This window comes from Nilaparvata lugens, chromosome 10 (genome assembly GCF_014356525.2).
Source record: "Nilaparvata lugens isolate BPH chromosome 10, ASM1435652v1, whole genome shotgun sequence".
NCBI lineage: Eukaryota > Metazoa > Arthropoda > Insecta > Hemiptera > Delphacidae > Nilaparvata > Nilaparvata lugens.
In genome coordinates, this window is record NC_052513.1 from 5,812,088 (window position 1) to 5,830,842 (window position 18,755).

The 18,755-nt window shown below is 33.6% G+C and overlaps 2 protein-coding genes across 2 annotated transcripts; one reads left to right on the plus strand and one right to left on the minus strand.

The window, feature by feature from the left end:
* The first annotated feature begins 213 nt into the window (after positions 1-213).
* LOC111064359 (cytochrome P450 315a1, mitochondrial) lies at positions 214-15,126 on the plus strand. The gene is made up of 8 exons (XM_022352075.2): positions 214-442; positions 2,922-3,266; positions 3,781-3,965; positions 5,768-5,971; positions 6,642-6,775; positions 10,639-10,839; positions 12,099-12,317; positions 13,458-15,126. The coding sequence occupies exons 1-8, from the start codon at positions 396-398 to the stop codon at positions 13,563-13,565; spliced, it is 1,443 nt and encodes a 480-aa protein (XP_022207767.2). The 5' UTR covers positions 214-395; the 3' UTR covers positions 13,566-15,126.
* On the minus strand, positions 14,237-18,484 carry LOC120353239 (putative gustatory receptor 2a). The gene is made up of 5 exons (XM_039436166.1): positions 17,706-18,484; positions 16,485-16,771; positions 16,014-16,085; positions 15,324-15,413; positions 14,237-14,355 (listed from the first exon to the last, which is right to left on the minus strand). Exons 1-5 carry the CDS (start codon positions 18,448-18,450, stop codon positions 14,293-14,295), a joined length of 1,257 nt encoding a protein of 418 aa, XP_039292100.1. The 5' UTR covers positions 18,451-18,484; the 3' UTR covers positions 14,237-14,292.
* Positions 18,485-18,755: the final 271 nt, after the last annotated feature.

The window sequence follows — 18,755 nt, forward strand, 5'->3', positions numbered from 1 at the left end:
ACGCAGATTATTTTTGGCACTTTTCTGGAAAAGATTTCCCTACATGACAGCCAAGAAACTTTAAAAAGTATGTGAAATATATTGATAAATCAAAAATTCAAAGTGACCGCATTGGTTGACTAAACCCCGCTGAACTGTCGTCTACTCGTAATTCGAGCAATTTAGATTTTACAAGTTACTTCCAGACAGAGCACGCTGAGAAGTGGTCTCTTTGATAATTCACTTCTTGGAAACTGCAAGCAAATTTTTTACATTACCACCTGCCTCACCTGTTCATTATTATACGCTTGCGTCATCAGTCAATTAAATTGAAGGCGCTACCTGTTTGAAGTCAGATACGCACGTGTCAAAAACGTTTCTTTTTGAATTTAATCATTTGAAGTTTACTTTGAACCATGGCTCCGTTGGAAAAGATCTTCTTTGTCCTACAGTGGATTCTGAGGTGTGTATTACCTATGCAACAACTTTTCAGAACTTGATTTATTTTTATAAAAAAGCAATTATCATAATAGTTTGAAGTCATTTTTATATTAATAAAAGCTACTTTATGGGCTCTTCTAGATTTATTTTTATAAACTCTGGACAATCATCACAATTTTTTGAAGTATTTTAGCTTCGTGTGAAGTTGAGGTTACCTATTGTGCATTTTTCTAGCTTTTTGCAAACTTTGCTCTACTAGGTACCTATTTTTTAAAACATTTTGGCAGTATTTGAATTTGAAGAAATGTAAGATTTTTACGTTTCTTTTCTTTTGATTTTGCTATAATTTTTTTATTTTTATTATAAATTCAATCTAGGTTAGATGTGAGAATGAGGCTCATGTGCGTTATATTTTTTTTAATATTCTCCCTCTTCAAGATAATTTTTTAAAGAGCTTTAAGCTGCGTTTACATCAAGGTTAATAACAAAATATTATTAACCTAATCCTTATAGATTTTATTAGATTGAACATATCTTATTATACACATGATGACCATGTGTTTGTCAAGCTCAGTTCAATGTAATTGAATCTATAAGGATAAAGTTAGTAACATTTTGTTAATAACTTTGGTGTAAACCCAGCTTAATGCGAGCAAAACTTTAATTTCAAACATTGAGCATAAACTTGAATCTTTTCTGAGATAGGTAGATAGGGGCACAACCACAATCAGAAGGACATTTCTATTCCACGAAGGCCCCACTATACTCTACTAGGCTGTTAAGTCAACATGCCTAAAGTATTCTAATGGGGCTACATAAATGTCAATATTACAGAAAATAACTAGTACTTCTTGTAATATTTTATATTATAAACATGAACTGTAACTTGATTAAATCATTACAAGAGTACTAGTTAATTCTATAGCTTACCGTATGTTATGTTTGAAGGGACGGATTCAAGGATCCAAAGGTTCAAAGAACCTCACATGTCAACCTAAGCTTATTGTGCGTCCCAAGTAAATTAGTTGGGCAAACCAATACCTGTGTCCTTGACAAGATACAGGAGTTTTTTTCCCTTTACCAACGTTCCATTCATCACCTGACTGCTTGTCGCAATCCAGTGTGATATGCTTGACAGTCTCTTCAGACTGACTGGTCCTCGTGAGACCTACGTGAGTTCCACTCCTGCCTTTTTTGTAGGACCTTCCGCTGAAAGCGGAAAGGGAAAGAAAATTTGTGCTGGAGTTTCACCCATCTCAAGTCTCTTGGTTTTTTCTTTTTGCCCCTCCTAAACTTTGCAGGGTCAAAAGCCGAACCTCTCTCAAGAAGTTTTACCTCAATGGCCGTCCTTCTCCTCGAGCAGTGGTGAGGTTTGGTTCTCAGGCATTCCTAAGGATTCTTGCTTTTTGGGAGTTGTGAGAGTCCCTCTCCAGTTGGAATGGTGTAATTGAGCTTACGTCATCCATGTTGTGATCAGTAGAAGCCTTCTCAATGTTGATAGCCTCTACATAAGAGTGCAACGGAACCTCCTGTGTTCCTGAAGCATCAATTTCAGATTGAGGAACCTGCCCTGATAAGGGGAAAACATCCCGATGGGTTTGAAGGCAAGACAACTTCTAGAGTTGCCTTGGGGTTTGGTTTTGGTTTATTTGTTCATGTGGTTCCCCACGAACAGCAAGGGAAGTAGAGTCGACCCAGACAGAGCCCCACATGTCCAGGCAAGACTAAATACTACAGGTGGGCGCCTGGTATCCTGCAGGAGACACCATATAAAAGGCTTGGTGCCATCCACCCAACAGCACGATCCACTTCACACCTTGGGTCAGATTTCACAAGTGAAAAGGAAATTAGAAAGAAGTTAAAATATGGCCAATGAGGGCCGACACATAGAAATATAAAAAAAGAATGGTACACAGTCAAGTCAATGGAAATAGTGTCATTCTAAAATTGAAAATTTTCAAAGCATATTTAGAAGGAGAAGGGCTTTGGAAAGGGGGGGGGTCCTTTTTAGTTGCCTCCTACGACAAGCAGGAATACTGTGGGTGTATTCTGTTTTCAAAAAAATTATAAGTCCGATGTTCGACTGAAAGCTCCCCCAACGAACAGGGGACAGAAAGAATGTAACAGAATTAATGATAAACATACTAAAAGGTCTTCACTATTTTTTTCCTTCAAATTTATTTCAATAATGCCAGATGCTATACAGTACTAAACTCTAGGTTAGATGAGCATTATTTGCTCTTGAAAAACATTTTATATGACTTAATGAGAATTAAAGATTGAACTCTTTCCTGAAATAGATTACTGTACAACCACGAAAAGGTCATAATTTAATTGATCTCCATTTTGCATATGCCTATTTATTCTACTAGGTACATAGGCTATAGGCCTCTAGTTATTGATTTGATAAATTTCGATATGAGTCAAAACTTTCATTGTTATCTCAGAAATATATATAGAATATTTTTCTATTTTACCAACATTTTTTGTTGAATTTTCAGGATGATTTTGACGTTTCTCAAATCAACTCTTGGAAAGTTGATTGATATCGATAGAAGAACCGATGAACCACCTTCTCCCATGGGACTGCCTGTGGTTGGCACTCTTTTCTCTCTGATTGCTGCTGGCGGCGGCGAGTACTTGCATTTGTACATTGACAAACGCCACACACAGTTGGGAAAAATATTCAAAGAGGCTATAGGACCCGTTGATGCTGTATTCGTGTCCGATCCAAAACTTATCAAGACAATCTATTCACTTGAAGGAAAGCACCCGAAACATTTCCTGCCAGAGCCTTGGGTCTTGTACAATGAGAAATATGGCAGTAAAAGAGGACTTTATTTCATGTAAGTGACCTAATTATTCTGTGTTTAATCATTTAATTTATTTTTATCTTCCAAAATTGAACTTTTTCTAAATTATTCACTCAAATCTTTTGCTTCTGGTTTTGTCGAAGGCCACATGAAACACCAACCATCAATGGAAACAACGTACCTACATTACGGTAGTAATGTTTATTATTGTGGTGATACTATAATATTACATCATGCATAGATTAGTGCTGTACATTTGAAGCAAAATGTCACGTTTTATTATATAGTTTATACAATAGTTTATTATATTATATTATTACTTTTCGATTTTAATTAGCTGATTTCATTCTGATGAATAACCAGTCACACATTTTTGGAGTGACCTATCATTTTACTACAATGATGGATTTAATGGGCTGCTTGGAAATACTTATATCTTCAAGAAATGAAAAGCAGTTTCAAATTATCTCCCAGGCATGGTAAAGATAGCCATATACTGTTAGTAAATTCGTAAGAGAATAGTGTTACATTGTTCACTTGTTTGCAGGGATGATGAAGAATGGAGATTGCATAGGAGAATTTTGAACGAGTCTCTATTGCGATCTGATCCGAATGCGGGCTTGGAAGATGTCCATGACCATATTTTGTCAAAATTTATCAACGACTGGCAAAAGCACATCAACAATGAGTTTACGGTTGACGAACACTGCTTCTACAAACTATCTATATCATGTAAGTTTCATCATAAAATAAATGATCTGACCTACAATAATATGTTTTTCCTCCACCTACTGGCTAAAGTACTTACTTTACTCCCTGAAACATAATACTAAAGTGTCACTTTTTCGCTCTCGGTAGTAAAAAACAGAAAAACTCCCTAGGGAGTAAAAGTGACTCCATTTAAATAACATGGGAAGCATCTCTATTTTAAAAACTTACATTATAATAGGTTAGAAGGTCTAAGCTCAGATAAGAAAGCATAAAGAGGTGTCTGTCATTGAGTCAACTGAATTCAATACCACAACCATAAATTTGATCAACTCATGAAATATATGTTTGAATGATATTATATTCTTAATATTAGTAGACGATAAAAATTTATACAATTTTTAAAATATCTTATTCTATTCAAAATACCAGCCAACAAATATTTTTGATCTGCAATTCAAATCTGAACCGCGTCATCTGGAGTCAGCCATTTTTGGTAGACACCCAGCTGATATAATTGTTGCAACTTTTGCTAGATAGCGCAATCGGCAGTGCCAATCAGACGGCCAGTTTTTAGGCTTTAGATTTTAGGTTATGTTGTTAGGAAACATTGTCACCTATACGTAAGTTATTAAAATGATTTTATTTGCAGTTTCTATAAAAAAATGTAGATGGAGGAAAAATGTTGTGTACATCACGAGTGAAAAATACTTTTTCTCCATCAGGAAAATTGTTGCCCTCGGCTTCGCCTCGGGCTTCAAACTTTTCCCTCAGGGAGAAAAAGTCGTACTTTTCACTCTAGATATACAAATAACTATTTATGTGTGGTTCCACTACAGAAATACGGTAGCCTAATTTGACTTTATGAAGACTTTTAGACTTTAGTGGAGACTTTATGAACCGTTCTAACCTGCCACCTGACATTTCATTTAATCTATTATCCCATTAAAAAAAAAAACTTCAATAAATAAATTTATCCATATTTGAATGTGAAAGACGTGCCTAACTGGGCACAACTTCACTGTAGCTAGACCCCAGACAATACAGTACATAAGCAGCCCTTCACGTGCATTTATAACAGTATGAAATTTTTAAAATTTTACAAAAATATCAAACGCTAAATAATAAATATTATCCCATTCATTGAGCATCATGAATCGTCTAGAATTATTGAAAAATTTTCACAGGTAATCGTGACGAATTTGAGAAGGTTTATGGATTTTGTTCCAATTTCTATTATAACTAGTAGTTCTGTGAACAGTAGACCTCACGTAGTATTCTCATCCACATATACCTGATTGAAACTATAGACCTTATGGAAATACAGCAATAGACTGGCTTCTCCACACATCTGTGTAATCACTTGTCAGCTGATTTATGATGAATAATTCTATAGTCTGATTTTTACTCTGATATTGGCGTATGAAGGAGGCTCCTTTTCCCTTTTATATTATCCTTGAAATGTAAAATTTCCAAAAACCTTGTATATACGTCGACGCGCGATTAATAAAGGAACATACCTGTAAAATTTCATGAAAATCGATTACCGCGTTTCGCCGTAAATGCGCAACATATAAACATTTAAACATTAAGAGAAATTCCAAACCGTCGACTTGAATCTTAGACCTCACTTCGTTCGGTCAATAAATGCAATTTGTTCACTAAAACATTAACTGTTCATTTTTGGAATATGAGCTACATTGAAAGAATTTTAGTTATGGATGTTTGCTATCTATTGATTTGAATGTTAAATATTTTGCAAATAGATTCAAGGCCCCCTCATTTAACTGAATTTTGATATCTGGATCGAATTGTTTGTTTTCTAGTTTTTGTTGCGTCGATGATGGGATCGACGTATCTAGACTATGAAAAATTGTTCCAAGAAGACATTGAGGAGCTTGCGTCATTCATCCATCTCATTTTTGTTGAAAGCTGTAATCTGCAATTGCTGCCTGCTAAGTTGTCGGCATTCTTGAATTTACCGGCTTGGAGAAGATTCGTCGATTATGTCAAGTCGGCACTTGATTTAGGTTTGTTGCTTATGAGTTTCTTGTTATTTTACTCGAATATGGTATTTTCCAATTATTTTCGAGCAGCTCTGTACCAACATCCCCACTATATAATTATTAGGGCGAGACCACATTGGGCGTTTTCAGACGAGTCGGCAGAGCAGGAAGCTCTCCGATTGGCGGATTGTCAGCTGATTTCTGAACGTCTCGCCCTTAGATATTCATTGAAAGTAAGCACATTGATAAAAATAAGAATCAGGTCAGAATCTAATCTGAATTTTGCTTCAGATTTTCACTGTTGTTCCAAATATATGGAGTTATTCAGACTAAGGCAGACTACGTGTGACATAATCTGTTGCCTAATTGGCTACCTCAGGACGAATTTAAGAGTGGGCAGACGTCTATGCGATATTAGCTTGAAGGTTTTTAACCTTGACTATAATATAGTAATTACATTTTCAAAGTCGTCACTCGGTGGTTACTGAAAAGTTTATGAAAACTTCAATTTCACTCTTAGGATTGAAAGATATTCGTATAATAAAATACTAAATCAGAGAATATAGATTTTCACTATGTAACATAGGTATTATTGGTTACATTTATCAGTACCACAGAATATATCATTCGACTTTTGACATACCAATATTTTTGAATACAATTATTCTTATTTCTAATACATATTGGTTCACAGGCAAAGTTTTGACAGAGACGATGATGGAGAAGTGTGATGAGAATAGTTTTCTCGCAAAACTGATGAATGAGGACATCCCAAAAGATAATGTTGTCAGAGTCGTAGTCGATCTGATTCTTGGAGGAAGTGACACGGTTAGTAATAGCTCATTTAAATTTACTTAGTCCAGGCGCTGGCTTACATTGAGCATGCATGAGAGAGGCAGAGAATTTGACTTCGGATTATTGTTGGGGGGTCTTTAGTGTATATGAAACTCGATGTCGTCACGTCCCAGGGTGGTCGAGAGATTGGGGGGGAGGGGGGTAAGTTGTAAAAAACGCGCGCTTATATAATCGCCTCTCCTGCGGCAACCATTCATATTACAGCTTTGACCCTTTTTCTAATATTATCTAATTATAACAAGCTTTCAAAATGGTCCTCTTCATTTTTACGATAGACCGCATAGTTTTTCCGTAAAAAAATAAAATATCTCAAAAAATGTATTTTTTGAGTATAGATTTTTTTTTATTTTCCGAATATTTCAGTCGTTAGCCGACTGAGAGGAAAAAGTTCTCAATAAACGTTGTAGGACGTTTCTTTCTGAATCCAATGATGTATATAGTTTGGGGGTTACGACCATAGATGCGGCTGTGGGAGGGGGATTAGTAGCACTGTTACACTGCAGCGCGGGCCACCCCTATGACCAGTGCGCGTAGCGGCCTACCTATCGCATCGCTCCTATTAGTCTATGCATCCAAATTATGTATTTCAGGAACGTTATATTATGTATTTTTGGTCGCTGAACACGATTTTTCAACTCTGAAGCCTCAATAATCAATGGTTCTCATCATATTTCATAAATTATGGTCAATATATGCAATATAATAATCGATTCGAGTTAATATAGATTGAAAAGAAAAATGAAATATATACAATGAAATTGGATTCTTAAACAGTAATATTATAATGATCTTTTACTCACTTTTGATTGATTCATCCACTGGGTATTCTCGTTCAATCCGTTCTAACAGGAACTAGTTGAATGTATTCCTGCACGTAGATCCATAGCAACTGCAGTAAATACATCATGCCACTCCCTTGCTGCTGCATTGGCATCCTTTAAAGCACTTTTTGCATTTGCAAGGTGGTATCAAGTTTTCTGGCATTGCCTGTTTTGTCGTCAATAATGGAAGAATAAAACCGGAATCATCTTTGTAATAACCGTAATCTTCCATATTCAATTCCTTCACATTACCGTCTAAAGTTGAGGAACGAATTTCATGACATTCTGGCATGTTAAACTTTGTTCCATCACATCGGTAAGATGTATTGAAGACAAGAGAGTAGGCTCACGTTGCACAGAGTTTATTTCACAATTCTTTGTTTGATAGAGAACCATAGCTGTTACATGTGTTGTGCTTTTACCGTCCAAAGTTTCTTCACAAAAGTCATCATTTTCAATCGCCCCATGCACAAACGATTCCTTGTCTTTTAGAATATTCGATGGAATAGGAACATCGCCACTAACATTATTCATCAAATTAGACTTAGAAATGTTATCAATATTAGAAAGTTGTTTGTAGCTAATACAGTGGCCTAGTCTGTTCAAGAGTGTGATCAAGAGTTTAGATCTTGTTAAATGATGTATACTTTCTGCTAGGGCAACATGTTTAGGAGTGAATTCACCATTATTGACAATATGAAATACATCCATGAAGACACTCTTGAATTTCTTAAGAGTTTGATCCGATACATTCCGTCCAGACCTAACAAGTTTTATAAGGAAAGTTTCCCAGGTCTGAGGTAGATGGAAATTTTCAAGTTCTTGTTTCACAGCTACTTCATCACAAACAAAATCTTTCATATTGAACGAAAAATCTTTAATTTCTTGTCTTAGTTGGTCGATGAAATTGTTAACTGTATCATTTTTAGCTGATCCAAGTTGATCTACAATATCTTCCACCGGTACAGCAATTTTGAATATTAGTACAGGTTTTGACTGATCTTTGGGGTGTGAGAATAGAATCTTATCTCCATAGTGTTCGATTAGGAGTTTCTTCATCAATCGGTTATCAACGCTGATGTTATTAATATCTCCATGTATTTCCTTTAGTCGGGAAGATAAGAATGATAAAGAAACACATTGATATTCCAGTTTTGGGTCAACTTCGCATATCAAATCGTTAAATGCTCGCGAAATTAACGGATTTACAGGTAGTTCTTGTGAGTCGAGATTCTGCTTTGAGTGTATTCTAAAATATTCCTTTTTGCAAATATCATGATATAGCACGTCAGCAGCAAATACATCATTTACTGAGGAGCATGTACTTAATCGGGTGAAAATAGAATCTTGTTGAAACTTACAAACATCAAGAAGATTTTGAGCCAAGCCTACTTCAGAAATTCTATATAAGGTGGAAACCTTTTTTTTAGTGGACTGTTGACAAAAAATACATTTAGTGAAGTCTGTTTTTGGTAGTGCACTTCTAGTTGTAGGACGTTCTTCACAGGTTCTCGTACCTGTTGCAACATCTTCAGCAACAACATTGATTGGTTCTTCGGTGGAATTATGCACCCTCGAAACATATCTTATCACATTAATTTTACTAGTATAACTACTGTAACATGCTCTATGCCATTTAAGAGAATATAGTTCGTTATTTACAATAGACGGGTTCAATCTCTCGGTCACTTCATCCTTCCTACTATTTAAAGCATCAAGAAATGTTTCAAAGCTTGTATGCTTGGGTCTTTCAACTAATAAGCAATCACTTTCCAACTGACATATAGCACATAATCTTTTGTCAAACACCCTCACTCTCTTTGTGATTGAGAAAGACATTGATAACTCACCTTGCACAACACAAACTTATTCACAGATCGGTCACAAAACTCTTAACTCTACGAATCACGAAATATTTAGAATAGAGGCGGCACCACTGTTCACATCAACGCTTGATTCAATACTGACTTTACTGATTATTGTATAGTGAAATAGTAAATAGATTGAGACGGACAGGCAGATACATGCGCGGACACGAGTCGTCTAGACAAAACAAGAAATGTGGCACCTATTATATTTGTCAAAAACAAGACAAGAAACTTGTTGACAAAACAAAAAATGTGGCGCCTATTAATTGTTTAACTTATTCATTCACTTCAAATTGACGATTCAGAAGTGATCAATTCAATAAATAAACAAAATATTCATTCTCGATTAGATATTCTACATATTCATCTTCTATTGATTGAGAATCACATTATTCAACCAATCTGGTTTAACATATGAGATGAACTTTGTAATTTTGACCATAATTTATAAAATATGATGAGAACCATTGATTATTGAGGCTTCAGAGTTGAAAAATCGTGTTCAGCGACCAAAAATACATAATTTTACGTTCCTGAAATACATAATTTGGATGCATAGACTAATAGGAGCGATGCGATAGGTAGGCCGCTACGCGCACTGGTCATAGGGGTGGCCCGCGCTGCAGTGTAACAGTGCTACTAATCCCCCTCCCACAGCCGCATCTATGGTCGTAACCCCCAAACTATATACATCATTGGATTCAGAAAGAAACGGCCTACAACGTTTATTGAGAACTTTTTCTCTCAGTCGGCTAACGACTGAAATATTCGGACTATATTTTAAGTCCTCAGATTTTCTTGAGCAGAAACGGAACAAATTTGATAAAAATGTTCATAGAAACATACATTTTTCTACTGACAAATGTACATGACTATCACTACTGACGAATGTACATAAATTTTTCTATTTACGAATGTTCTGATAATATAGGTAAGGTACAAGCCTTACCTAAAGCTTTTCCAGTTATTTTTTATAGTTAGTACATTCCAAATAATGAAGAAGAGTAACAACAATGCTCTAGAAACATAAGGTTGATATCATATTTTAATATGGCATATTGATTATTATTCTAATACCATGTTTCAAATAGCTGTGTTCAATTGAACAAACGCGTAATCGGTATTGCTTAAAATTTGTTTTTTTCAGACGTCGAACACAATTCACTGGATTGCCTACGAGTTGGGAAGAAATGTTGAAGTACAGAATAAACTCGCTGAAAACACCAACAACGCATCACTTGTGCGAGGCATTGTTCGCGAAACTCTGCGCCTCTACCCAGCCGCCATTTTCATTGCTCGATCACTTTCCGATGACGCAATCATCGGCGGATATCGTGTACCTGCTAAGGTAAGGTGGTTCAATCAAGTTAGTGAATTAAAAACGTGAATACAATGAAGATAACATGTAAAAAATATATAGAATAAATAAAACACAAAATAAATTCAGTTAATTATCTAATAATGACTTCAAGAGCGATTTTTATTTCAATCTGCTGAGTAGCGGATACACCCACCAATTGATACAATAGAGTGGCACCACAGAGATATGGGAACTTTTTATATAATAGGCCTACTCATGAAAATAAGAGGAGTGGAAATTTTCAACGTTTAATGATTCAGACATGAAAGGAGATTCTCTCTATTAATCCACCTGTGACAAACTTACACAAAACGTGCACTTATTCATGAGATAACTCATCACATATTTTGTAAATGGATTGATATTTTATTATTTCAGTTGGATAAAAATCGCGTTCCTTGTTTTTGACGCAAATCACATTTTGATTGTGTATCGACTTATATAATGCAATACAGTTATAATGCATGTCTTATAATTATAATGCAGTACAAGTATTCTGTATTGACTATAATAGATATTATATTTAATTTCAGTTAGCTAGAAATCTTTGTCTTATACTTTTGATACAATTGACATTATTCATTCTATACCGTCTTATAAAATGCACTACAATTACAAGGAAGTGAGATTGGGTATTATGGCGACACAGAACATCCGAAAGAATCTCTGTGTAAATAAAATCTACAATAATATATAAATTCACAACATGGGAAAATACTATTACACAATAAAATGCAATGCCAACTGAGTATTTGCATCTCGAGATACTAAACCTGTTTGAGATGGTAATATAAAATTGATTAAAAAACTAGCGCTAAAATGTAGTTACTGAGGCCGACAGTCGCATATGAAGTGACACAAATTACATAAGAGTATCGATGATTTATCAATTTTAGCTTCGAAGTATATTGTGCAATATTATGATATACAAGTCTATAAGGCTACATGAGAATTCTAAAAAAGGTATCTATATTCTCACATTCCATTACGAATCTCTTGACATATCTCAAAAACCTTGATCGTATATTGCACTGCCTTATCTCCAAGGGCAGCAGGTTGTAGAACTTTTGAGCTAAATAAGAAAAAAATTTCATGAAGTCACTTTTATTTGGTTTAGGTATACAAGCTTCGTATTTATTACTATTATAAGTACAATAATACTTATAATTAAAATTATAAGTACAATATTACTATTAAAAACGATTATGTAAATATGTAGTAAAGTTAATGATGAATGTGATTTCCAGACATGGCTGGTGATGTCCTCCTACACCAGTGGACGTAACCAAGAATATTTTCCAAACCCAGATGAGTTTTGGCCTGAACGATGGCTGAAGGATGAGACGAAGCCGTCTGGGTACACCGGTGTCCTGGATGCGTCGGCCTCTACGCCCTACGGAATGGGATTGAGAAGTTGTATTGGCAGACGAATGAGTGAAGCTCTCATGACCTTGTTTGTCAAAAAGGTATGTCCTCCTGTCAATATAATACGTCAATTTCATCTCTTGTTTCTGCTTCAAGGACTGATTGTATTGAGTATATCTGTTGGAAGAACTTATACTGTTATAACAGCAGTTGAATATAAAAACGATGATGAAAAGTTGTATTGACAGACGAATGAGTAAAGCTTTCTACCTTATTTGTTAAAAAAGTATAGCCTCCTGACAATATGTCCATTTAATTTCTTGTGCCGTATCTGCTTCAAGGACGGAATGTATTGTGTATCTGTTGAAAGAATATTCTGTTGAATGAATTAATACTGTTATAAAAACAGTTGCCTATAAAAACATTCTGTTTGGTGGGGGGAGGGGGGAGTCCCTTGCGGGAAGGTCCCACCTCTCCTGGTTTTATAACTAATACTGTTATATATTCAAAGTTGGTGGTAGTATTAACCACCAAAAGTTAATTTAACATTGTTTATTTTCTTCATTCACACTTGAAAATGACTAGAGTTCGAAGCATGTAGTATTTGAATGAATATTGAGACGGTACTATGATATTTAATTTACTATACTTTAATATATTATCTTTATTATATACTTTATATAAGCTTAATATTATACAATGTGATCTCTGAATAAAAGGTATAATGTGCAAGTAATGTTGTAGAAGTGTAATTCAATTCTAAAGAATCACTAGTAATTCTTTGTAGAAGAAATATTTCCGTCTGGAGTATCATAATTGACTGTTCCATCTTTATTAATGGACGAGGATCTTATTGGAAATCTCCATTTGGATTGGCAAGAATATTATTCTAGATTGGGAGAAGATACCTACAGTATTCTGAATATTTCTGAGCTAAAAGTTCCAGGTAGTAGGCATTTGCCTATAGTGAGGTTCACTTTATGCTGTTCCTTATAAATATTTGAAATGCTTCTCATTTAACCAATGCTGATAGTTTAAAAGTTAACCTTATTATAGTCTTCAATGTTTGATTCCATTACGAACTGCTTATCATTACTTCATACCTGACTGCTATGTCGTAATTAGTTGTTCAAAAGTGCTTACTATAGTACTATGAACGCTCTTATCATGAAATAAATCTTCATTATTTGTTTATGTATTTCAGGTAGAGAATCACTTATTAATACTTTTGTGTTTTTCAGATTGTAACCAATTTCCATCTTGTATCAACCTGCGAAACTGATATTATTCTGAGACTGGTTCCTGTTCCGAAAACTCCGGTGCGACTTCTATTGACCGAAAGAAAGTAATGCAAGTCATATTCGATATTTTTATTTCAGGTTTTACTGTATCATTATTTTATTATTCACCTTATTATTTTACATAAGTTTTATTGTAGATTACGGGTTTTATTTTGATATAGGATCCAAATAAGAAGTTTTATTCTCAGGTCTTAATAAGTTACATTTTTTTCTATGGTATATTTTCTGGTGCTAGAGACCGTACTAAATGGTTGAAAAAGAAAAGATATGGTGCTACAAGTTGAAATCAAAGTCTTTGAAATTTGTACCAAACTTTTTTCCATAACTCTTATGAAAGAATTCGACTACATAATTTGTTACCGTATTCAGCGCCGATAAACGACTGAAACAGATTTTATAGATTAATAATGGAAATCAAGATGAAAAATATATGTGCGATAGTTATATTATTCACGTCTGACATCTCAAGATAAACTATTAAATATGGATAAATTTGTCCATGCATATTTTTTATTCTGATATTATACTTCAATGACTGATTATTGTAAACCGAACTTTCTTGACTGAAAAATGAACGATCCATTCAGGGATTTTCCTTCTCATTAGTACTGATAAATAATATAAGTAGATTTCTGTGTTAGATATTAGAAACTGATTAGCAGAAGTGAAATGCCTCCAACAATACTGTAACGCTATGATTATTCTACGTACTTACTCACCATTTTCAATTATACTGGTTGATCTCTTATTGTTATCCTAGTCTCTTAGAAAATTTTCAGAAGAATGTATCTTCAAATTGTATCAGGATGACCAAATATGTAGTGACTGAGCCTGCAATCTGATCATAAAAATATTTGTCTCACAATATTATACTGAGGTGTATTAATCTATAATGTTATCACATCGTACAGTAAGCTTCATCAATATAAGCATTGAGACATAGAAAATATTTGCTTCCTTTTTATAGTGAATAAAGTATAATTTAATGAATCATAGCAAACCTTTTCAAGACTTGACCGATTTCAAAAGCTTTTTCACATCTACCTCGATTACAAATATCTCAACTATTCAAAGAAGAAATAATATTCACATAGATAAATACATACTTCATAAGCCTTATTAGTAGTAGGAAGCATAAACATATACGATTGGTAGTTTTAGGTTTTTCGTCATGTTTTATCTCGACTGGTACTGTACTGTACATTTGAATGCCATGACAAACTCAATAGCTTTTAAATGTTAATTCATCACCTTTTTTATAGATAAAAGGCAAAATAATATTTTTGTAACTTGTAGGTATTTTAAAATTTTATATAATAGAAAAAAGAATAAATTTTTAAATAATCTTATATGTGATTAGTGATTTTCATTTATCATTAAAAGTAAGAGTCTCTAATATTATCATTAGCTTATTATTTCATATCCACCTGAAGATTTTCTATGTATAAGTTACTATTTTTAAAATTAATTATTAGAAAAAAGACTAATTCTCTTTGTATTAGTAATCGTAATGGAACAATATGTATTAGATGTTCCACTCTTTGTAACTTGATTTTATTAATATACTTTATATAATGCATTTTAAAATAAAAACTGAAAATTAAACCATCGTCTTTGTTCAATCCCAAATCTTGAAAAACCCTCAGCGTCAAAAATCCTGATTGATGTAAACGTGAATAACTCGATATACAGCTTTATCTACCTTATGATATGATAGGCTCGAATAGTATTTCGTAAGGAACAAATCAATATATCATTTACCTTACATTTTACGTACATTTACTTGCATTGCAATTCAGTACTTACTGTTGTAACTAGTGACAAATTCAAGGTGAACATATCCATTACAGTGAACTCTGTATTATGATGTAGAAGTTGTCTTGAGAATTTCTCCATCTGAAAAAATCATACAAATATTGTATGAATCTTGAAGTGTTAATAAGCTAAAACATGATAAATATTTGTTAATTAGGATATTAACAACATTCATGCAGAAGTATGCAAAGTCGCTGCAAAAAATTTAGTATTTAGATGCTAAGGATTTTTATTCATAAAGTAACAGATATATTTTTCATTGATCTTGCAACAGCACAAAGCATAATCATTTAGTTTGTTCTAAATTGATTACTGCCAAAATGAACCAATTTTTTATTCATCATTACAAAATTTGTATCATCACACTTAATTAAATAATTTGAAAGCTACACAAATCAAGAAAAGATATAACCCCTTTCATCATCAAAGTACAAGTAGATTTATTTTCTGTAGTTGTGCTAAAATTTTTGAAATATCGAAATAGAATATTATTATTATGTATTTAATATATCATTATATTATCTAATTTAAAACAAAAATAAATAATTCAAATTGTATAACATTCTTTATAATTGGATATTGTATTATAACAATATCAACTCAATCCCTACTTGTAAATTCAATCGGCTTCAAGTGAAAAGTATACTGTTAAAAATTATTAATCCATAATTTTATTCTTACCTCAGAATAGTTATGTGGTGACATGTTTTTCATCGTTAGAATTTTACTCACAATTGTTGCGGTCTTGTTTGCCTGAAAAAATCATAATTTCCACTATAAAATGCACATTTGAAAAAAGAAAAATATTATTGTCCAAGCCCAACTCTTTTTGTCATATATGCCTAATACAAATTTATTCGAGGAAAATGATTTTTCAATTATTTCTGTATCTATTATTATAGGTATATTATTATGATGCAGAGAATGTGCACTTTTTTGTACGCTTTGTAAGAATCACAAGGCACGTCAATTATTATAGGTACTCTATAAAATTGAAGGACCATAATTACATTTTTTCGAAATGACTTGAATCGAAAATAATGGTACAGTAATTGACCAGCTGAAATATAATTCTGACAACAATAATTGTTCGTTATTTTGGAGAGTGAAAAAGTCATTGATGAAATCTGTCAACTCAAACCACCCACTTACCTTACTAGTAGCTGAAGAACAAGGCAAAATTAGGATGAACAGCATCGCTATGTAGGTAGTACACCAGCAAACGAGAATTACAATATTTTCCATGTATTCCCAATCCTCTGTGGGCTTCAGAAAGCAAATGAAAATTTTGTAAGGGCAGAAAGTGATGTAGAAGACTAGAAAGAACATCAGAGATATGTTTTGGCCTCCAAACGCGTTGCTCACATCTTGAATAACTCCGCACAGTTCTCTGTGCAAATCACTCAGTTGTGTGATGCTCAAATTTTGTTTATGTTTTCCTAAAAAAAGTTTGACGAAGTGAATTTGTAAAAACATTGAGAGTTAGGGTCTATCTTTCTTATTGGTTATTGTGATACTCAATTTCAGTTCCTGTTAAAAACGTTATCCTGGTTAAAGCAGTTGAATTCGAATAATATAATTGCGTTGGATTGAGCTGCAAGCTTCATGCACTAGCTACTAGCTTATTGACAATCAAAATATATTCAATTGTTAAATAGACTGACCCTGTACTGTGCGAAGTGCAGCTTGCTCTCTAAAGCCACTTGTAAAGCAATGCAACTTTTATCAAAACCTCATGAATTATCAATGATTTCATGGATTTAAACGTTGATAACTATATTTGTTGAGAAGTCATTCAATAAGAATACCAAAAAAATGTTCAACTGATACAATTTGAAATCAGTGTAGAATTATTTTGCCTAGACACAGTAGTGCTCAACCTAGAGATAAAAATGCTGTTTTATCGTGCCACCTCTATAAGCCTTCGATTCTCATTTTGACCCAATTGAAGTTTGTTTTGAAAATAACAAACTCTGTATATCAAGAAATGGTAAACTTTGTTTTGGCACAAACATCATTGAAAGTCATATTAAGGATACAATAATGACTGTCATCAGTGTTGCAAAAGTATTTCATTATATTATACAGTAGTACTCTGTTGCATATCCATACTTTTTCACTAATGAAATGTAATAAAACTTGAATTTTTAAAAACACTTATGAAGTGAAAATGCACTTACTATTGGTAGTGACAATTGTTTCAACCTGGTTTGGGTCACCATCTGAGTCTGATGATAACCCACACCAGGTCGAAACGATCGTCACTACCAATATTAAGTGCATATTCACTTCATAAGTGTTTTTAAAAATTCAACTTATATTACAGTAATATGCGAAAAATCTAGCAACAAGCGAGTATTTGATAGAACTCACCTCCTAGATGTGAATAAACATTGTGATTGTAATTGATAAAACGCTCCTTTCCAAAGTGTTCCAATGATGTATTAATAGCATCAAACATAGTGCATAAGTGCAGAACAAGTTTCCTCAAATTCAGCTCAAAAACTATAAGAATGAAGACCATCATATTACCGATCGGTATCAAGAAAAACTCATCAGGCTTCTTCAGCACTGAAAACAATTTATGTATACCGTTTGTCATCACATAGATCCCGATCATAATGATTGCACCTCTCTGTCCTGATCTCACAAACCTGACGTCTAAACGTGTGTTGAGCTGTTTTATTTTCTCAATAACTTCCACATATTCTTGCCAACGCTCCAATGATTTTAGAGAAGAAGTTACAAGAAAATTGATGATGGAAATGATTCTGAAGTATGAAACAGCGATTCCCACAATACTTGGATTGTCCTCCATTGTGTAGATTTCGCCGGTCGACTGGTAAAGCTTTGCTCCATAGGTGGTTATCAAAATGGAACTTATTACTTGAGAACACTTGCAATAGAATTTGAATGGCAAATTGTTGAGGTGATTCTGAATCAAATCCTCATCATACGTCATCACCCCAAAACACGAGTTCAATAAAAGTAGCAGTTTCGTGTGAAACTTCAAAGGGATTCTGCGAGTATTGTCTTCAACATTTAGTTTTCTATCAGTCTCAAACCCAGATTCACGATGAGTGGGTATTTCTTCGATAGGTGTAATTATAGGAGGCATGGTTGCTGAATTTAAATTCTCGAGTTCGATTTTTTGAAAAAATATTTGAAAAATCTCCTTACATTTGCCACATTTTCAAAGACTACACTCAGATTCAAGTTTTCACACCGTGCGTATTTAGTTTGTTTCCAATAAGTGAGTATTTCTTTTTGTTAATTTTTATTTCTGTGTGGTACAATATTTTTTCGCAAAATTTTCAAATTCTAAAATCGTCTCATATTTACCACATTTTTTGAATGATATTTCATATTTATTTGCCACGTGTTGGAAATGATCATTCATATTTGAGTTTTATTAGAATGAAA

What these genes read in the sequence shown, in the direction of transcription:
- LOC111064359 (XM_022352075.2), top strand. Translation starts at nt 396, where the DNA reads ATGGCTCCGTTGGAAAAGATCTTCTTTGTCCTACAGTGGATTCTGAG. An exon ending in GTCCTACAGTGGATTCTGAG is followed by an intron (nt 443 to 2,921) that starts GTGTGTATTACC and finishes TTGAATTTTCAG; the next exon opens with GATGATTTTGACGTTTCTCA. An exon ending in AAAAGAGGACTTTATTTCAT is followed by an intron (nt 3,267 to 3,780) that starts GTAAGTGACCTA and finishes ACTTGTTTGCAG; the next exon opens with GGATGATGAAGAATGGAGAT.
- LOC120353239 (XM_039436166.1), bottom strand. Translation starts at nt 18,450, where the DNA reads ATGCCTCCTATAATTACACCTATCGAAGAAATACCCACTCATCGTGAA. An exon ending in TGTTTATTCACATCTAGGAG is followed by an intron (nt 16,772 to 17,705) that starts GTGAGTTCTATC and finishes AACTTTTTTTAG; the next exon opens with GAAAACATAAACAAAATTTG. An exon ending in CACCACATAACTATTCTGAG is followed by an intron (nt 15,414 to 16,013) that starts GTAAGAATAAAA and finishes TGATTTTTTCAG; the next exon opens with ATGGAGAAATTCTCAAGACA.